At 33.0% G+C, this 15,846-nt stretch overlaps 1 protein-coding gene across 1 annotated transcript in view; it reads right to left on the bottom strand.

Annotated features, from left to right (window-relative positions):
• Positions 1-15,846, bottom strand: part of RYR2 (ryanodine receptor 2) — a 355,102-nt gene that overhangs the window by 171,146 nt on the left and 168,110 nt on the right. Inside the window, exons 13-17 of the mRNA XM_090135386.1 lie at positions 14,245-14,409; positions 12,706-12,827; positions 9,197-9,380; positions 8,371-8,506; positions 3,262-3,357 (exon numbers count right to left, since the gene is read on the bottom strand). Coding sequence (XP_089991512.1) covers positions 3,262-3,357; positions 8,371-8,506; positions 9,197-9,380; positions 12,706-12,827; positions 14,245-14,409 — 703 coding nt within the window. The remainder of the gene's footprint in view (positions 1-3,261; positions 3,358-8,370; positions 8,507-9,196; positions 9,381-12,705; positions 12,828-14,244; positions 14,410-15,846) is intronic.

The following is a 15,846-nucleotide window of genomic DNA, read 5'->3' on the forward strand; positions in this document are numbered from 1 at the left end:
CTCAATCAATTTCCAGCCTAATTTGTACAATTAACTCAGTTACTGTTTATATATTTAATGCCTTTATTTTGTTTTCCTAACATTTTTAGTTAAAAGAAAGATTTTTCACATAGTATTATTAGATTTATTACATGCTAAGCCTTCACTGTCTTACAGAGCAAATAGACTTCAGGTTACAGAATTCATCTCATACTTTACTGTAGCATGATAAACATTTATGTTTTAATTGTCTAGACTGATTTTAACCTTGTGACAGTTCTGTTTTTTGTTGTTTTTTATTTTTATAAATATAATAGTAAGCATGTAATACAACATTTTAAGCTGTCTAATGCATTTCATATTGCTATGAATTTCATATTTTATGCTGGAACAGTATCCCATCTTCTCTTTCCATCATCCACAAATATAAGATATCCTAAAAATTAAGAATTCCAAAATCTGTATATGCATTCACTTAGAAAGTGGCTCTGGTGGAAGATCTAGCTTAGCAGAACTGAATTTGGGGAGGGGCTAATTGAGAATGGAGTGCAAACAATATATAAGAAATGACTGCATAACATCACACTTTTATTGTCAATGTGAAATGCTAAAATAATGAAGGCACAAGTCAAATTCATTGGACACAATGAGCTCTGATTTAAGGATAACTTTCCCTAACTGCAGTTCTTGAGGACAATTCTATCATCAACTAAGAATTATTATTCAAAGAAAGATGATTATGTTCCTTCCTACTCACAAAACACAGAGCACTAAAACAAAGAGATGACAACAAAAATTATAATAACCACTTTTCTGTTCGAATATTTTGTATTATTCTCACTGCTGTTTAAACTATCTTGCCCACAAGTCTTCCTGTTTTGAAATTATTGTAACATAATTGTATAAGATAATGTTTAAAAGACACCAAAACAATCATCTTCCAGCAAACAGTAACATATATTGTATAGAAAACAAAGTCGTCGTAATTGCAATTCAAGAACATTTCTTAATCTACAACTCAGAAATAGCTCCAACTGGGTGACTGCAGAGAAGAGGGGAAGGAAAGAAAACATTATGCAAAACAAAGCAGAACATATAAAATCTACAGAAATAGAAAAGCAGACAATGACAATTTAAATTGCATAGCAAACAGTAAATATGGAACACTGTCCAAATCTACTGCTGTGGATTTAATATACCTTCCATGTGTTATTATTAATAATAAACCCCTGACATCCACCTTGATCTCTACACTCCCTGTGAAATGATAAACATGAAACAGAACAAGAACACCAAAAATATCTGACGAGATATCAGTGTCAATAAAAAAGGCAATAAAAAAGTCAGGTTGAGACAATTCTATCTGGTGTTACAGTAAAACCGCTTTTGCATTTAACACAAAAGATTTTATTAAATTGCTCAGGCTATGATTGCTATTGAGAATTAATACAAGTGATATAGAACATCACAAATATATACACCATGGTGTTCACAAAATTACAAAGAAAAATATAAAATGGAAGAATATTAATATTGTGAGATTGATTTTTATTTTTTTATTGGTAGTGCTAGCATTACAAAATTGTCTGTAGTTTCATGGAAGCTTACTATGCTTCTCAGAGGACTAGTTTACTCAGTACTGAAGTAAAGAGTTTTCTCAACTCTGGAAAATATCTTTTTAGTAGAGCAACTAAGTTTTTTTTAATTGTTAACTATTGAGAGACATGCTTCTAGATTATGTCAATAACATATTAAATATGTGAAATAAAATTTTATGTAAGGAAGTCTGTACTTATATTATTGAAATGGGGCAAGAAACTAAAGTATCAGCCATGAAATCAACACTGTTAATTACAGAAACATAGATCCTCTTAGTAAAGTCTCTTCAGTTACTTTGGGATACACTTAGCAAACATTCTTTCATGAAATTAGATTTGTCTACTGTCTATTTACAAATCAAACCAAAGCACTAGGAATAAACATGTAAGGAAAAAAGAAATGTAACATTTAAAAAAAGCTATTAAAGAATAGTTTTAAATAAACAACAAAGTTCTTTTTTTAGAGTAAGTACATGCTTAAATGTGGTAATCCAAACAAGCATTCTTTAGAATCCTTTTACAGAATCCTTTTATAGGCAAGTTAACTATATTTAAAATAGCAAAGTGGTACACATTATCAAGTTGGCAATGTCAATGCCATATAACACCAAGATAAATTATTATTTACATTAATTTAACGTGCAGTGTTCATGCTACTTATTTTTTATTCTACTCCTAGCATAATTTTCCAATATAGTTCAAAACATTTTATAATGTCTAGTACCAATATTTTCAAAAAATCCACTGGAAAACTAAAATTATAATGTATTTAGTTTGCAGATAAGATTTACAGATAACGGAATGCTTCCAAGGAAGAAGCAGCCAGGATCACAATTTCAGTGGAAAGTACAGTACACCCCAGCATAAGTACATGTAATTTTGAACAATACAGACACTAACCACACCACAGAGTCACTAAGCAGATGAACTTGAGCACATTTCTATCCGCTACTACCTTGCTAATCAAGAAGTAGTAAGGCATTAATACTAAGGGTTTCAGGAGGAAAATATGACTTTGTTTTATAAAATGTCAAAGAAAAATAAACAAGATAGCTTAAAAAATGTAGGTCTAAAGTGATATTTGGATTCTCAAATCCTAAATGTATCTCAGGCACACTTTTTCTTGCTAACTTCAAACAGTCAGACACCAGGGGACAGATGTGATGAAAAAGAAAATATATGTAGAAGAGTTACATCTATAACACGCAATCAAATATTTACTGAAGATTCATATATGACATATATTCAAAGAAATCATGTGAACTTCTCTACGTTACAAATACACTCCTTCAAGATGACACAAACTACATCTATTCCAGATGACTGTTACTCTTCTTTGACACAAATGCCGAAAAACATGCAGAATTCCAAAGAGAAGGGAAAGGAACATATTAGAATTAGAGAAAGAAAACAACTTAGTAACTGAAAACACAGAATTGTTTCACCAAACTTGAACAAACCAATTGCATCTTAATCTGCTGGTACGAGGAAAGGAAAGATTACTAGAACCTAAACTAGAACTACAACCATAATCACTATGTAAAAGTGTTAAAAATATAAATTTAATTTAGTAATATATTTGCTCTCCCATAGGAAGAACTTCATGATAACTAATAATAAGTATATCACCGAGATTAAACGAGTGAAAGACTGGAAAAATAAGGAATAATACTAAAAGTCATACCAGAAGAGGCTTCTAGTCTTTCTAATCTGCTGATCAGCCAATCAAGAGATCCAGAAAATTGAGCACAGTTTTTACGATTCCCTCGAATAAGAGCCGCTAAGGGAAATAGAAAAAAAAAGAAAGAAAGAATTCACAATTATAAATCGATTTGAATTAAAGTAAGCCTGATTTTCAAGGATTTTTGAATCAAGTAAACTAGTTTCTTAATCCTTCATTATTGATGTTCCTCATGTTAAATTTAAATTACTTACGTAATTGATACTTTTAAACAATACCCTTGGCATCAAATTAACCTTTAATGTATTTGAATAATCCCTGAAGAATATTCTACACGAAGTAGGGAAACCCAGAAACATCATCACAAAACCACCGAAGAATATTCTACATAAAGTAGGGAAATGAAGAACGTCATCACAAAAGTCAGCTGCTACTGTAGGAAAAAAAATCTGTTTAACAACATTTTTGTAACAATAGGAAACACTGGAAGAAAATGAACATAACAGAGGATGAACAATAATTCTTTTCAAGGGTAAGTAGGAACTTAAACAAGGTGGATGTCCAGAAACTCATATTTTTACAGAGAAGTAAGGAGAAGGAAGTAAGGTAACTGATTTAGAACTCATGCTTTAACTTGAAGATTGAAGTAGACTGGACACATGCATTGACTTGATGGGTATAACTGACTAGAAAACTCTGAGCTCTACAAGCATGCAAATGACTTCCCTGTCTAGTAGTATGTGTATCTGCTTGGATTAGCATATGAAAAAGGTCTTAGAGAAGCACCTGTTCTGCTCAGAAAAAAAAAAAAAAAAGGAGATACTAATGCTTGTTTGGTTTGTGGAACAATGCAAACCACTCACCATACAAATGTTGTTCAGTTCTGCTGACAATTTTCTATGGCTGTTTTCAGCAGCAGATGTTATAGGTCCTGCTAAGTGTCAATGGCGATCACAATTTCTGCTTATAAATATCAGTTATTCACGCAATTTTCATTTAGGAAAGTTGCTGAACTGTTTTCAACTTATTCAAGCAGGACATAGATAAAAGCACTCTGTAAAGTTTATAATTTATTGCAGAAGAAATTTACTGTATTGTATCCCAAATGTGGTTTTATGCTTTTTCATTTATGTAAGGCTGTAAGTATGATATGAAAGTGTGCTTTTAAAGTGGAAAAGCATTCTCAGAGTTCACAGCAAATAAGTCACTGCACTGACAGTTTTGCATCACGAGGATAGAGACCAAAATCAAATTGCTTCATAGCAAATAAATAAACCATAAAAGAAAAAAAAAATCTCTTCCTGTGTTAGCAGCTGCTTCAATAGAGAATATTATGAGAGCATTCTGCCTCTAATGTTTAGTGCCAAGGTAGTTAGTTATAATTTTATCTAATTTATGATGTAAGAGATTTTCTTATGGCCTCATGACAGAAGGGAAATACATTTGACACCAAAAATTACATTATACATTTACTCTTAACAGAGTTTCGAGTTCAACTGATACCTTGATGATATACTGCATATAAATAGAAGAAAATTTTTCAGTACAAACCTATTTTAAACAGAGAAGTAGGAAAAAAGAAAACTACCATAATTTATTCCTTTTTTAAAAAAAAAAAAAACTAAGGAAAAAAATCCATTACATGTATAAATGTGGTATTTTTCACAAAAATCTGTTATATATTTATATCTTCATATATTTATCTCAAAATAATTCAAGGAAATAGTACTCTTCCCAACTTATGACAGAGAAGGGGAAGTAAAAAAAAAGAGAAAGAGTGAACATAAGCTCTCTTAAACTCAATTAAAATTTCTAATTTCTTCAATAGCATGAAAATTTGTTTCCAAGTTAGATTCTATAATTGGAATAGGAACCTAAGTTGCTGTTATCTCTCCTAACAATATAACATGTGTAACCAGCCTTTTACTTCATTCTTTTTCTCAAGTATTGGATCATGCTACAAAAGTCAAATTTTCTAGTAAGATGTATTGTAATATTACCCTGTAAGTATTAGAATATCATCTTGACTTTCTAAATTTTTTTCATGAGGCATGTTACAAAATTAAGACACATTAATCAGTTTGCATTCATCTATAAAATGCACTACTTGAGGACCTGACATTCTGACACACAAAACAGAAGGACATTGAAATAATCAATACAATCCACTGTTCAGTAAGATCAAAAGTATTATACCAAATCTATACCATGATATACTACATGATTAATTAAAATCATGACAAATATTATTTAAAAATAATTTGTGAGAATTATAAGAGGAGAAGTATATTGTTAAATGCTACCACTAGAGTTCAGGAATACTTGTTTCTATAATAGACTTTTTTATTGATGATAGGCAAGCCACATAATTGTGCTGGTCTTTAAGTACCCAGATAAAATAAAGGCAATAATAGCTCACTGCTTCACCTGGCTTCAATGAAGTTAACTTCAGTAACAGAAAAAAATATCATAGATGGTTTCACAAATGCAGTTGAAAAAAAGTTTGGGAAAGATTAGTATTCAGAAGTGAAAGAACAGTTAAAGCTGTACATTAATTGAGGCACACAACACTGAGAACAAATTAATATTCAATACTCATTTCTTTATTGCCCACAACTCTGAACAAGACTAGTGTCTGGTTCAAAGGGATGGAAAAAACCAACAGGATGTGGCCAGACAGATATTGAAATCAAATCATTGTGCATACTCTTGCACATTCCTTGGTAATACAAATGTTTCAAATACAAACTCAGAATCATAGCCTGTATTTATAATACAGGAAGGTCAAACGCCATAGCAGATTTGTGGCAAGCATTTTTGTATGCGATAATATCCAGTCTCTACTGAAAGTCTGTAAATGCCTGCACTGTCATCACAGTGAGATGTCAAAAATAATGTCAGTGATGTGACAAAAGCCATGAGTTGGGACATTACTACTTTCATTTATTTAAGTGCAGACTCAAAAGCAAAGCACTCCGCTGAAAGAAGGAAGAGCAAGCAATATTGATTTGTCATCCATACAATTACTGTACAGCTCCAGGGCTATTCAGAATAAAGCAACATTCGTTATAGCCAGAGCAAGGCCAAGCTTCTTAAACATCAGCTGCCAGAATATATTGTACTTAGGGAAGTAATGTGAAGGCATTGAGGAGGGCTGGGACAGCAAGAAAAGCCCATGGAAATAATCTATGTTTGGTACAGGATGAGTAGAGTTTTACAAAAGTGATTCTTTGGTCTTGTCAATAGGAAATTTAAGACTTTTACAGTAATGATTCAGAACTTAAGCCAGTCGTTCCTCCAGTCTGCCTGAGCCTCGTTTGCTTAGCTTTGCTGCTGAATAGTAAGGAAAGGGAAAAAAATATTTGTAGGGAAATAAGTAAGCAAACAGATAAACTACCTTGTTCTTAGGCCAGACAGTTCAGTTTCACCATTTGTTTATTTTAAGTGAGACACGTCATTTAAACTCCTATTTCTGTGCCTCTGACATTTGGAGGAATGCCATTTTTCAGTATGCCTTATACACATGAAATACTGCTGAATACTAAAAAAAAAATCTAGACCTCACAGCTTTTAATTTCGAATCCAGAATTATTAGTCTTTTAACTTAAATTTCTCCACCTCTTTTTCTCAGTGAAAGGAAGATAATACCTTTTATTTGCCTTTTTACAAAAGTGTTTTCAAGAACACTTATTATAACTCTAATTATTCAGACCACTAATCATAAATGGAACAGCAATGGAACTTACAGATAATAGCTTTATTTTCCAAAAATAATTTAAAAGGCTCACAATAAATGAGACTCAAAGACACACTTTGTAACAAAGAGAAAATTAAATAGCAATCATAAATGAATACTAAGAATGGTTCCTATAGCTAGTATATGATCATTTTTCCCAATTCACATCCACGAGAACCAATTACACACACTATATTCATGTGGGCACTTCATAACAATTTCACTCAATTTTACAGTATTCAGTTGTGGAGTTTTCAATCAAGTTGATATATAACAATATTACTTACATATCTTTGCAATACCATTTCTCTGAGGAGTGGAATTTTATGAGTATAAATGACACACCAAATGCCTTCTGCTTTATTGGAAAGTGAAATGACAATCCTTAGAGAAGACCTGGACCAAACTCAAGTTTTTGCCAAAACAAGCAAAGCATGCCCACACTACAGTTTGTGCATAACACTGACAGCAACATAAGCACACATAAGCAGCCTGCACAAAAGGAATGCTTAATGTGACTGTCCTCAGCCACTTAAGGTCAGCATTAATATTAATATTTAGGCTTAATTATGGCACTGAGAAAAGCTGAGGATGACAGAGAAGCATGGAACTGACAAAACGATCCTTTAGGAAGTTAAATTTCCTTCTGTAAACAACAACTTAGGAGAAATGAACATGCTGGCAGCTACAGCAGTGAATTAATAGCTCTATTTAATTAATCATAGTAGAACATAAATAACACATATGCAATTCAAACTGCTGAGCAAATAAGTCAAGTGATTGAGTACTTCTATCTAAATAGAAAACTGATTAGGGCACTAACTAGCATTTACAGAATACACTGTGAGATACAGCAACTGCAAGTCAACAAGATCTTCATGTTATACTGCATCTAACAGCTAATAATCTTTCCACAACATCCTATATCCTAGTAAAATATTAGAGTCAATAGTTCTAAGTTACCAATAAGTGGTGCCTTGGTTATGTAAACTTCTGCTTCAGTTTGCAGTTCTACAGCCATACACATGAAAAATCAGAGACCTTTAAAAAACTGACCACAACATAATGCCCCTTTCACACAAGAATGATAAATCCATATACAATTTGTTGAAACATTTTTGGACAGCATACAAGACAATCAGCAACACAATGACATGAAAAAAAAGCATTTACTCATTTAAGTATTTTTTTTTTTAAAGCACAAAAAACAGATGTTATGTTTTCAGTGTACTTTCCTCCTATCCACATGCAAGGACCTGAAAAATGCAAAAATCAATGGGTTTTGTAAGGTACCAATTTATCCCATACTAAAACAGATATATATTTCTTTTCAATTTTGACCTAAAAGAATCAAAGCAACCTACGTAATGTCTTACCTAGTAATTCATACAAGGAATTCAGAATTGATTTCCATGCTTCTCCAGCTTCCTTCCCAGCTACATCTGCAAAATGAGCTGCACTGCTGTATACATTCAAGCGATCAATACATTCAAGAACGAGGTTGATCATGCCCTAAAAATTGAAAGGCTTAAATTATAAGAAGAAGAAAATGAAAACAACAACAACAAAACCTTGTCTAGACACAAACATGTAAGATTTTCCAGTAGCTAAGAAAATATAGAAACAACCATGAAAGGAGACAGGTGGAGTCAAAGAAATATCTATGGAAAAGGTAATTAAAAAAAAAAAAAAAACAAAACCAGCACTGATGCATGTTTTCAACTGCTGTGAAAATAACAATTTACCAATTAGATGATCAAAAATAAAAAAATACACAGTATTCCAGGCATCCTATTCTAGAAGACATTGAAGCATCTGACAAATCACAGGCAACCATCCCTACCAGAGAAATAATAAATAATATTAAGCATAATAGTTGAAGTATGCCTATTAAACTATAACATCCTGTATCAAGAGAAGAAACTATAAAAGAAGAAACTAATTCACACTAAACGAGTAAATTATAGTCAGAGCCCAGAGAGTTTGCCTATATTAATATCTAACTTTTTTTTAAAGGCATTAAATGTATTTCTTTGAATACACAGGAAAATCAACAGATCTTAAAACATTATAAATGTAGCAAATAGTCTGAGTTATATATTGACAAACTCTGCAAGTTTACTCCAGATTAGACATCAATACCACAGACATTATAAAAGAATACTTGCAGACAAAATAGGGGGAAAAGAAAAACAGAGTTACCTCTTCCTGGAAGAGGTTCTGGCGATTCTTCAGTGCACGAAGCCTGTTTTGTTTGTCTTCGTGTTCTAAATGTTCATCAGGAGGGTGAAAGTAGCCAATCAGGTCTTGAAGGCTCAGACTGACTGACTCAATAGGTAAATCTACTGTGGAAGACTTCACTTTTTTGCTGAGAGCATCAAGGCCCCTAAAATAAGATGCAAAGTCTCCTGAGTACTGGGAAAGCATTTATTTTACCTTAACAACTCTTCATTAGTTTAAAAGTAATCTTCATTTAGATTCCATAGCTCAATTTCTTTTCTGACAACAACTTCTTAACAATGACTTATGTCTTCCCCATTTACCACTTATTGATCCACATTTCCCTTCGCAAACAACCCCAGCAAACAATCATAGCATCATCATCAGTCATTCCCATGACTGGAAGCATAAAAAATACTTCCAGAACACAAATTTTCTTACTCTACCTGTGTGTTTAGCATTTTCAGAGGCAGACCAAAAGATAAAGAGAAGATAAGGAGAAGATACTGTAAATACCTCAGGCGCATTTCTAGTATGTTTTTCAGCAATTTCCAGCACTGGGAGATCCAGCTCTCCCACAGTCTGTCCCAACACTTCATTAGCCTTTTCCTAACTCTGATACAAAATTCAAGCTTGGTCCGTTCTCCCAGAAATGGAGAGCAGACCATTCTCTTCCATGTTTAACTTGACCCTTGCTTAGCTGAATCCCAGACAAACTCTGTAATCCAATTTCTCTTTGATGCTGTGCTCTCCAGATCCCTACTCAAAAAAAAAGAAAATAATAACAAATAAAATAATTTTCTTCTCCATTTAAAACTTATCTTTTCTGAAACACAGCCATTCCTGCTGAAACATCATTAGTGCCATACAGACCTTGGAGAAGGCAATGGTGGGCAGCAGGCAAGGCAGACTGCTGCCTCAGGTCAAGGCAGCAGTAGACTCACCAGAACTTTCTGGAACGAGCAGAAGGGTTTGCACATAGCACAAAAAAAAAAAATAAAAATGGGATACTCGTCTTCTGCAGACCCACCAGCCACCCTCAAATAGGAAAGAAAGAAAATATACTTCTGAGCATGCCTATTAAACACTGCAGGGCATATGAGACAACCTGGCTCTCAAGCACTGGGTAAGGAGCAGCCCTGAAGGGCCCATCTGATGGCACACAGTGGGGACAGAGGAAGGGGGCAGCTTACTTGACATTCCTGATTTCAGTTTGGACTCATTCGCATTTCTGCCACTGTGAAAAGTTTACCTTGCTAGCTTTTGATCGTGAATAATCTGAATAAACAAAAAGATCCTTTCCATGTTCATTAGTGCTTCCTTTATGCTGATCTAAAGCCTGCTGAGCTTCAGCTGGCACAGGAGACCCCGCACTCATAGGTGTAATCCCCCAGCCTCATTGCAATATCTCCCCCATTTCTTGCATTAGGCATTAAAGGATCCTGGAAACCTGACTCACAACTGCAGTGGTTTGGGTGATTTTGTTTGTTTGTTTTGGTGTTCATTTCTTGCTTTGAATTTAAAAAAAAAAACAACAAAGACGACAACAACAACAACAACAAAAAAAAAAAAAAAAAAAACTCACATGTTACCTGGTATTTTCATCTCAGAAAACTGTGAACTGAAAAACATCTATATTTGGAAACAAATCTAGAAGAAATATTTCCTGGTGAATAATAAAAATCGCTTAGATTTTTAGATTGGTTAGATTAAGTAATACAATGTTTCAAAACATAGCTGCAGAAGTTATCTTAAAAACTTAATTTTTATTATGTGCATATTATATGAAGCTGTCACCTATTTTTCTCCAGAGCTACACATTTATGGAGTATAATTTCAACCCTCTCCAATTCACCTTTTTCTTTTTAAAGTAACATTCTGCCAAAACTAAATTGTTAAACATAATGTTGGATTTCCTATGCACTTTGTATAAATCTCTACTGTAATTTAGTAGTACCTTAAATTGTAAAACCTCTTCATTATATTGTCTTTCTCTGTCATTACCTTTTATTGCATTCTTAGCAAGTCCTAAGAAAACATCTGATTTAAAAAGCTAACCAGGGCTTTGATTTCTTTTGTATTTCCTCACACAGCACACAACTTTTCCCATAGTTGTTTTTCCTCGGTTATTTAAGTATTCAGGTAAACATTTTTCAATAAATTGACTCATCTGTATCTTCAACTGTGCATTCATGTTAAGACATGCTTGTTTTGGGTCATCATCGCCCATACTATAGTCTCTGAAAAATGAGTTCCTAAGAAACTCTTTTCATTAAATATAGTCTTATCATCTATCATTGATGTCCTACTGCCAACTACATTCACAAGTGTGACATTTTTTCAACTACTGAAGTTACGAAACATTTGAAAAGTAATATCCATCAGTATTATTGGAGAAGATTTGGAGTAAGAAAATAAATGCAAATACCATGTACTCATAGAGGGCAAAATTAAACATTCTATGAAAGAAAAAGGAAATAAGTGTAGAAGGATGGTAGAAACAAGATATAAACTCACACATTTATGAGAACTTTTGGTAAGACTTTCAATACACTTATGTCACCTTGAAAGTAATGCCTTCTATTTATTTCTATGGAAAATACAACAGAGGTAAAGATCACAATAACACTATTTGATAAAGCAAATTCTCAGCTACAAAACACTATTTTTCAACAGCCACCACCAGTAGGTATGCATTTTTGCCAGCCATGAACAAGAGCCTACATGCTGCACTCAAAAATCTGCACCAATAGAGATGACCCGCTGTCACCACCACCACTGGTGATACACACCAACCACCACCTCACTGTGCTCACATGCACTGTTTGGTCTCCACAAACACTTAGCAAGAGTTGATGAATGTCAATGGCTGCAATTCTTTCCACATGAAGGAATTCAGTGACACACCTTTATTTCATACACACTTCCATGTCAGATACCATTTTATTGAACTGCCCCAACACTGCCATCTGTTGCGTGGCAGCAAAATGTAATGGGATATTGACAGGAAGGTTCAAACTATTGCCACACCACCAATATGCACCTCTGATGTTGTGGATCAGTATAAAATAGAAGAATACTTTTATACCAGTACTTGCATTTCTCTTGTATTTGTTTGTAATTGTGCCGTTATTATGTTTTTCTACACAAAGTTATCAAGTACTTCAAACTACGATACATTTATTTTTTTTAATCTTACATTATTCTTAGAAAAGAAAGAGCTAAAAAATCTAGATGTTGCACTTTGTGGCCTACACCAAATGTTGTGGTTTCTTTCCATTTTCAGTACTTTTATATGTTGAAATCAAGAAAGAGAAAAAAAATTGTCCACTACAGTACTTTGCTGGTAAAGAGCTGTCATAAAGTTTAGCCTGAGAATTATTCATCCATTTTTCCTCTGTTGACTTAAAAATGCACCATTAATAGTCACTTTGAATACACTAAAAAAGAAAATAAAGAACAGTGACAAAATGATCATTTTACATGTATACCTTATAAACCTGTTGAAAAGGAAGACTGTACTACGGATGACACGTGCTGTACGGGATTCCTCATGCTGAGATCTGGACAATGTTAAACCATCATCCATGTGACCTTCATGGTGCATTATTGCCTGCAATACAAAAATAAGAAGCTATCACTGCAAAATTTAACATGTGTCATAAATAAGAGGTATGAAAATTCACACAGTAAGGCAGAGAAGTGAATGATATATTATTTACAATATATTAATACATTTTTATGTATATATACACGTTCATTTATGTGTATATGTACACACACACAAATAAACACATGTACATATTTTAAAAAGGCTAAGGTGTTTGAAGCAATTTTTGTTCAACCTAAGACATGTTCACTTACTCAGAAGCAGGTCTCCCAAGTTCAGATAAGTTAAAAAAAAAAAACTGATAATTTTATTGGTCTTGTTTCCTGACTACACTTCAAATCACTACTGATAACTTACTCTTATCTGTAATTAGCTACCATGGCTCTAAGAGTATTCAAACTAATCTATGTAGTAACATTTTTTAGATAATCTTTTTTTCCATACACAAATTTTTGTTACTTAAATTACAGAATTATTCAATAATATATCTTATTTTAAATGTTATTTTAAATGTTTTAGAATTAAGATTATAATTATATGCATTAATAATGTATGTATAAAAAATATTGACTTTCAAACATATACTACTTTTGTAGAAGATACTTATAGAATACAGAAATACATGCATGTAGATAGATAGATAAAAGGTGTCATGCACACAAATTTTAAATACCTAGATACTTTGATAACAATTTCACTCCAGCTTTGCACTTGTGGCATATAAAACAGTAATAGAAAATTCTACACCACACTACTTCTGATAAGAATTCCAATACGTCATTTTAATTTATTTCATTTACATAAAAGAAGGCAAAAATATTTTTTCCCATTCTGAAAAGTTTCCCCACAAAGTTGAATATTTGCAACGCTAATACAAATGTAGCTTCTGGAATATGTATTAAGCTATGGAAAATTGTTTTTCCCACTTCATTATCTTGAGATAATTTTCTGCTTAACCACAGTTATTATTCTTTAGAAGAAAAATTCCTCAGGACTTGAAACAAGAGTCAAATGTTCCAGCCCAAAAAGTAATACAAGATGGAAAGGCTTCAAACTAAACAGTCACTTATTCCAAACTACAGCATGTTGAAGAAAGGAATGTTAACATATAATACTGGCTAATACTAATACCTTAGGTTGTCATCAAATATATACCGATTTATCAGTCTTTGTGAGTTAATATCAAGAGGCGAGTAGATGTACTTTGTTCAGTTTTAAGTTTGGGAATTCAGTAGGTCATGTAAATCTGACTTGCATTATGAAAAAAAAAAAAACCAAAACAAAACCAAAAAATCTTTACACTGAAAGAAACAAATGGCTAAACCTGGAAATTAGCACTCTCCTAGTCTAGTTTTCTTTACTTTCCCCTGCTGCCCTACTAGACGAATTGAATGAAGTGCTTTCCTATTTACAGTCTTACCTTGCGTTGCACAGAACCCATTCTTACAGACTTCGCATCTGCAGACTGGTATGAGAGCCATAAGCCTGTGTCTACATGTTGTATGAAGCATATCGAATCTCCATATTTTATTTCAGGTGCTCCCATCCCATCTACCTCTTTTCTCACACCTACATCCAGTTTTTCCTGAAATAAAAAAAAAAAAATGTACACGAAAACAATAACTGACATCAAATATTGAATACTATGCAAGCTTTTTTTCTACAGAAATAAAGATCAAAAGTCTTCATTTGGTGCACTGGAACATAAAAAGCAGCAGTTGTTTTTTGCAACAGTCTGCAAACTGCTTTAGTGATGCAAAGCAACGAGAATGTACTGGATATGAACAGATTTTATTGTTTAATGTGACATTTTCTCCATATGGACATGCTTGTTATAAACCTAGTTTTTACTGCATGCATACAAGAATATGGGCCAATCTTCCCATATTTTTGTGGGCTAAATGGGCAAAATTATTTCATATTATTTTATCTTAATATTGAACAAAATTAATCTGTTAAGTGTAGCTTTACATGTGTCATTTCATTCTAATGCTTCTCTGTCATTCCTTACAACGTTCAGAAGAAGTTTCACATGATTAAGGCTTGCCATTTCAATTTCTTATATTTTCATCTGACCCAGTATTTACCTTCTGGGCACAAAGTTATGACTGAAATTCCAGCAGATCTCACTGACTGGAGAGAGCTAAATCATAACTGCTTTTTAAGCTTACAGTGTATTTCCTATGAAATTTTACAAAAGAACAGGTGACAGCACAAAAATACAGATGAACTCCAAGTAGGAACACTAAGTAAAGAAAAGGTACTCCTCTTCCACTTAACTTTTTGCCTATTTAGAGCTAACATTCTGTATCACAACAAGCAAGACCTTCGTGTACTTTTCAGATAGTGAAGGAAAGAATTATGAACACGACATTGAAAAGCAGAAATTGTTACAAATTCAGGAAAAATCTATTAATATTCTGTATTCCATGGAAATTAGGGCCTGCCTCTTACCCAGGAATTTGGGTTTAATCACATGCAAAAATACATGTGAAAAGTTGTATGTTTTGTCCATATGGACTGTAGAGGATGATGCCTATGTTTTTGCATCTTTCATTTTAGACTTTTTTTTTTTTTTTACAAAGAGGAAAGATTTTTCTAATGTCAATATCCTAATGAAATAAAACATGGCATTCCTTCACCAACATATAAACTGTATTCATCGCCAGCAAAAAAGAGACTACCATGAACTCTACTAAGGCTTCTCCATAGTTCCTTCTAAATAAGTCTTAATTTAAAATGAATGTCAGTATCTACTAAGTCAACATATGTATATGCTGCTTAAAAAATACAGACCACTCATCTTTCCACATCAACAAAAGATTACTGATATTCTCCGTATTGCTAGAAATGCAATCATCTATCTTATGAACTAAAACTATCTAACAATAGAGTACAGTACATTGTTCCATTCTCCATGGTGCAACCCCAACTAAAGACTCCATCTTAAGCAGCAGTAAATGAGTTCTTTCGTTCTTTTTGCTTCAAAGGAGAAAAACTGTTTACATATATTAAAAAAATG

Source organism: Phasianus colchicus, chromosome 2 (genome assembly GCF_987193195.1).
Source record: "Phasianus colchicus chromosome 2, bPhaCol1.hap1.1, whole genome shotgun sequence".
Lineage (NCBI taxonomy): Eukaryota > Metazoa > Chordata > Aves > Galliformes > Phasianidae > Phasianus > Phasianus colchicus.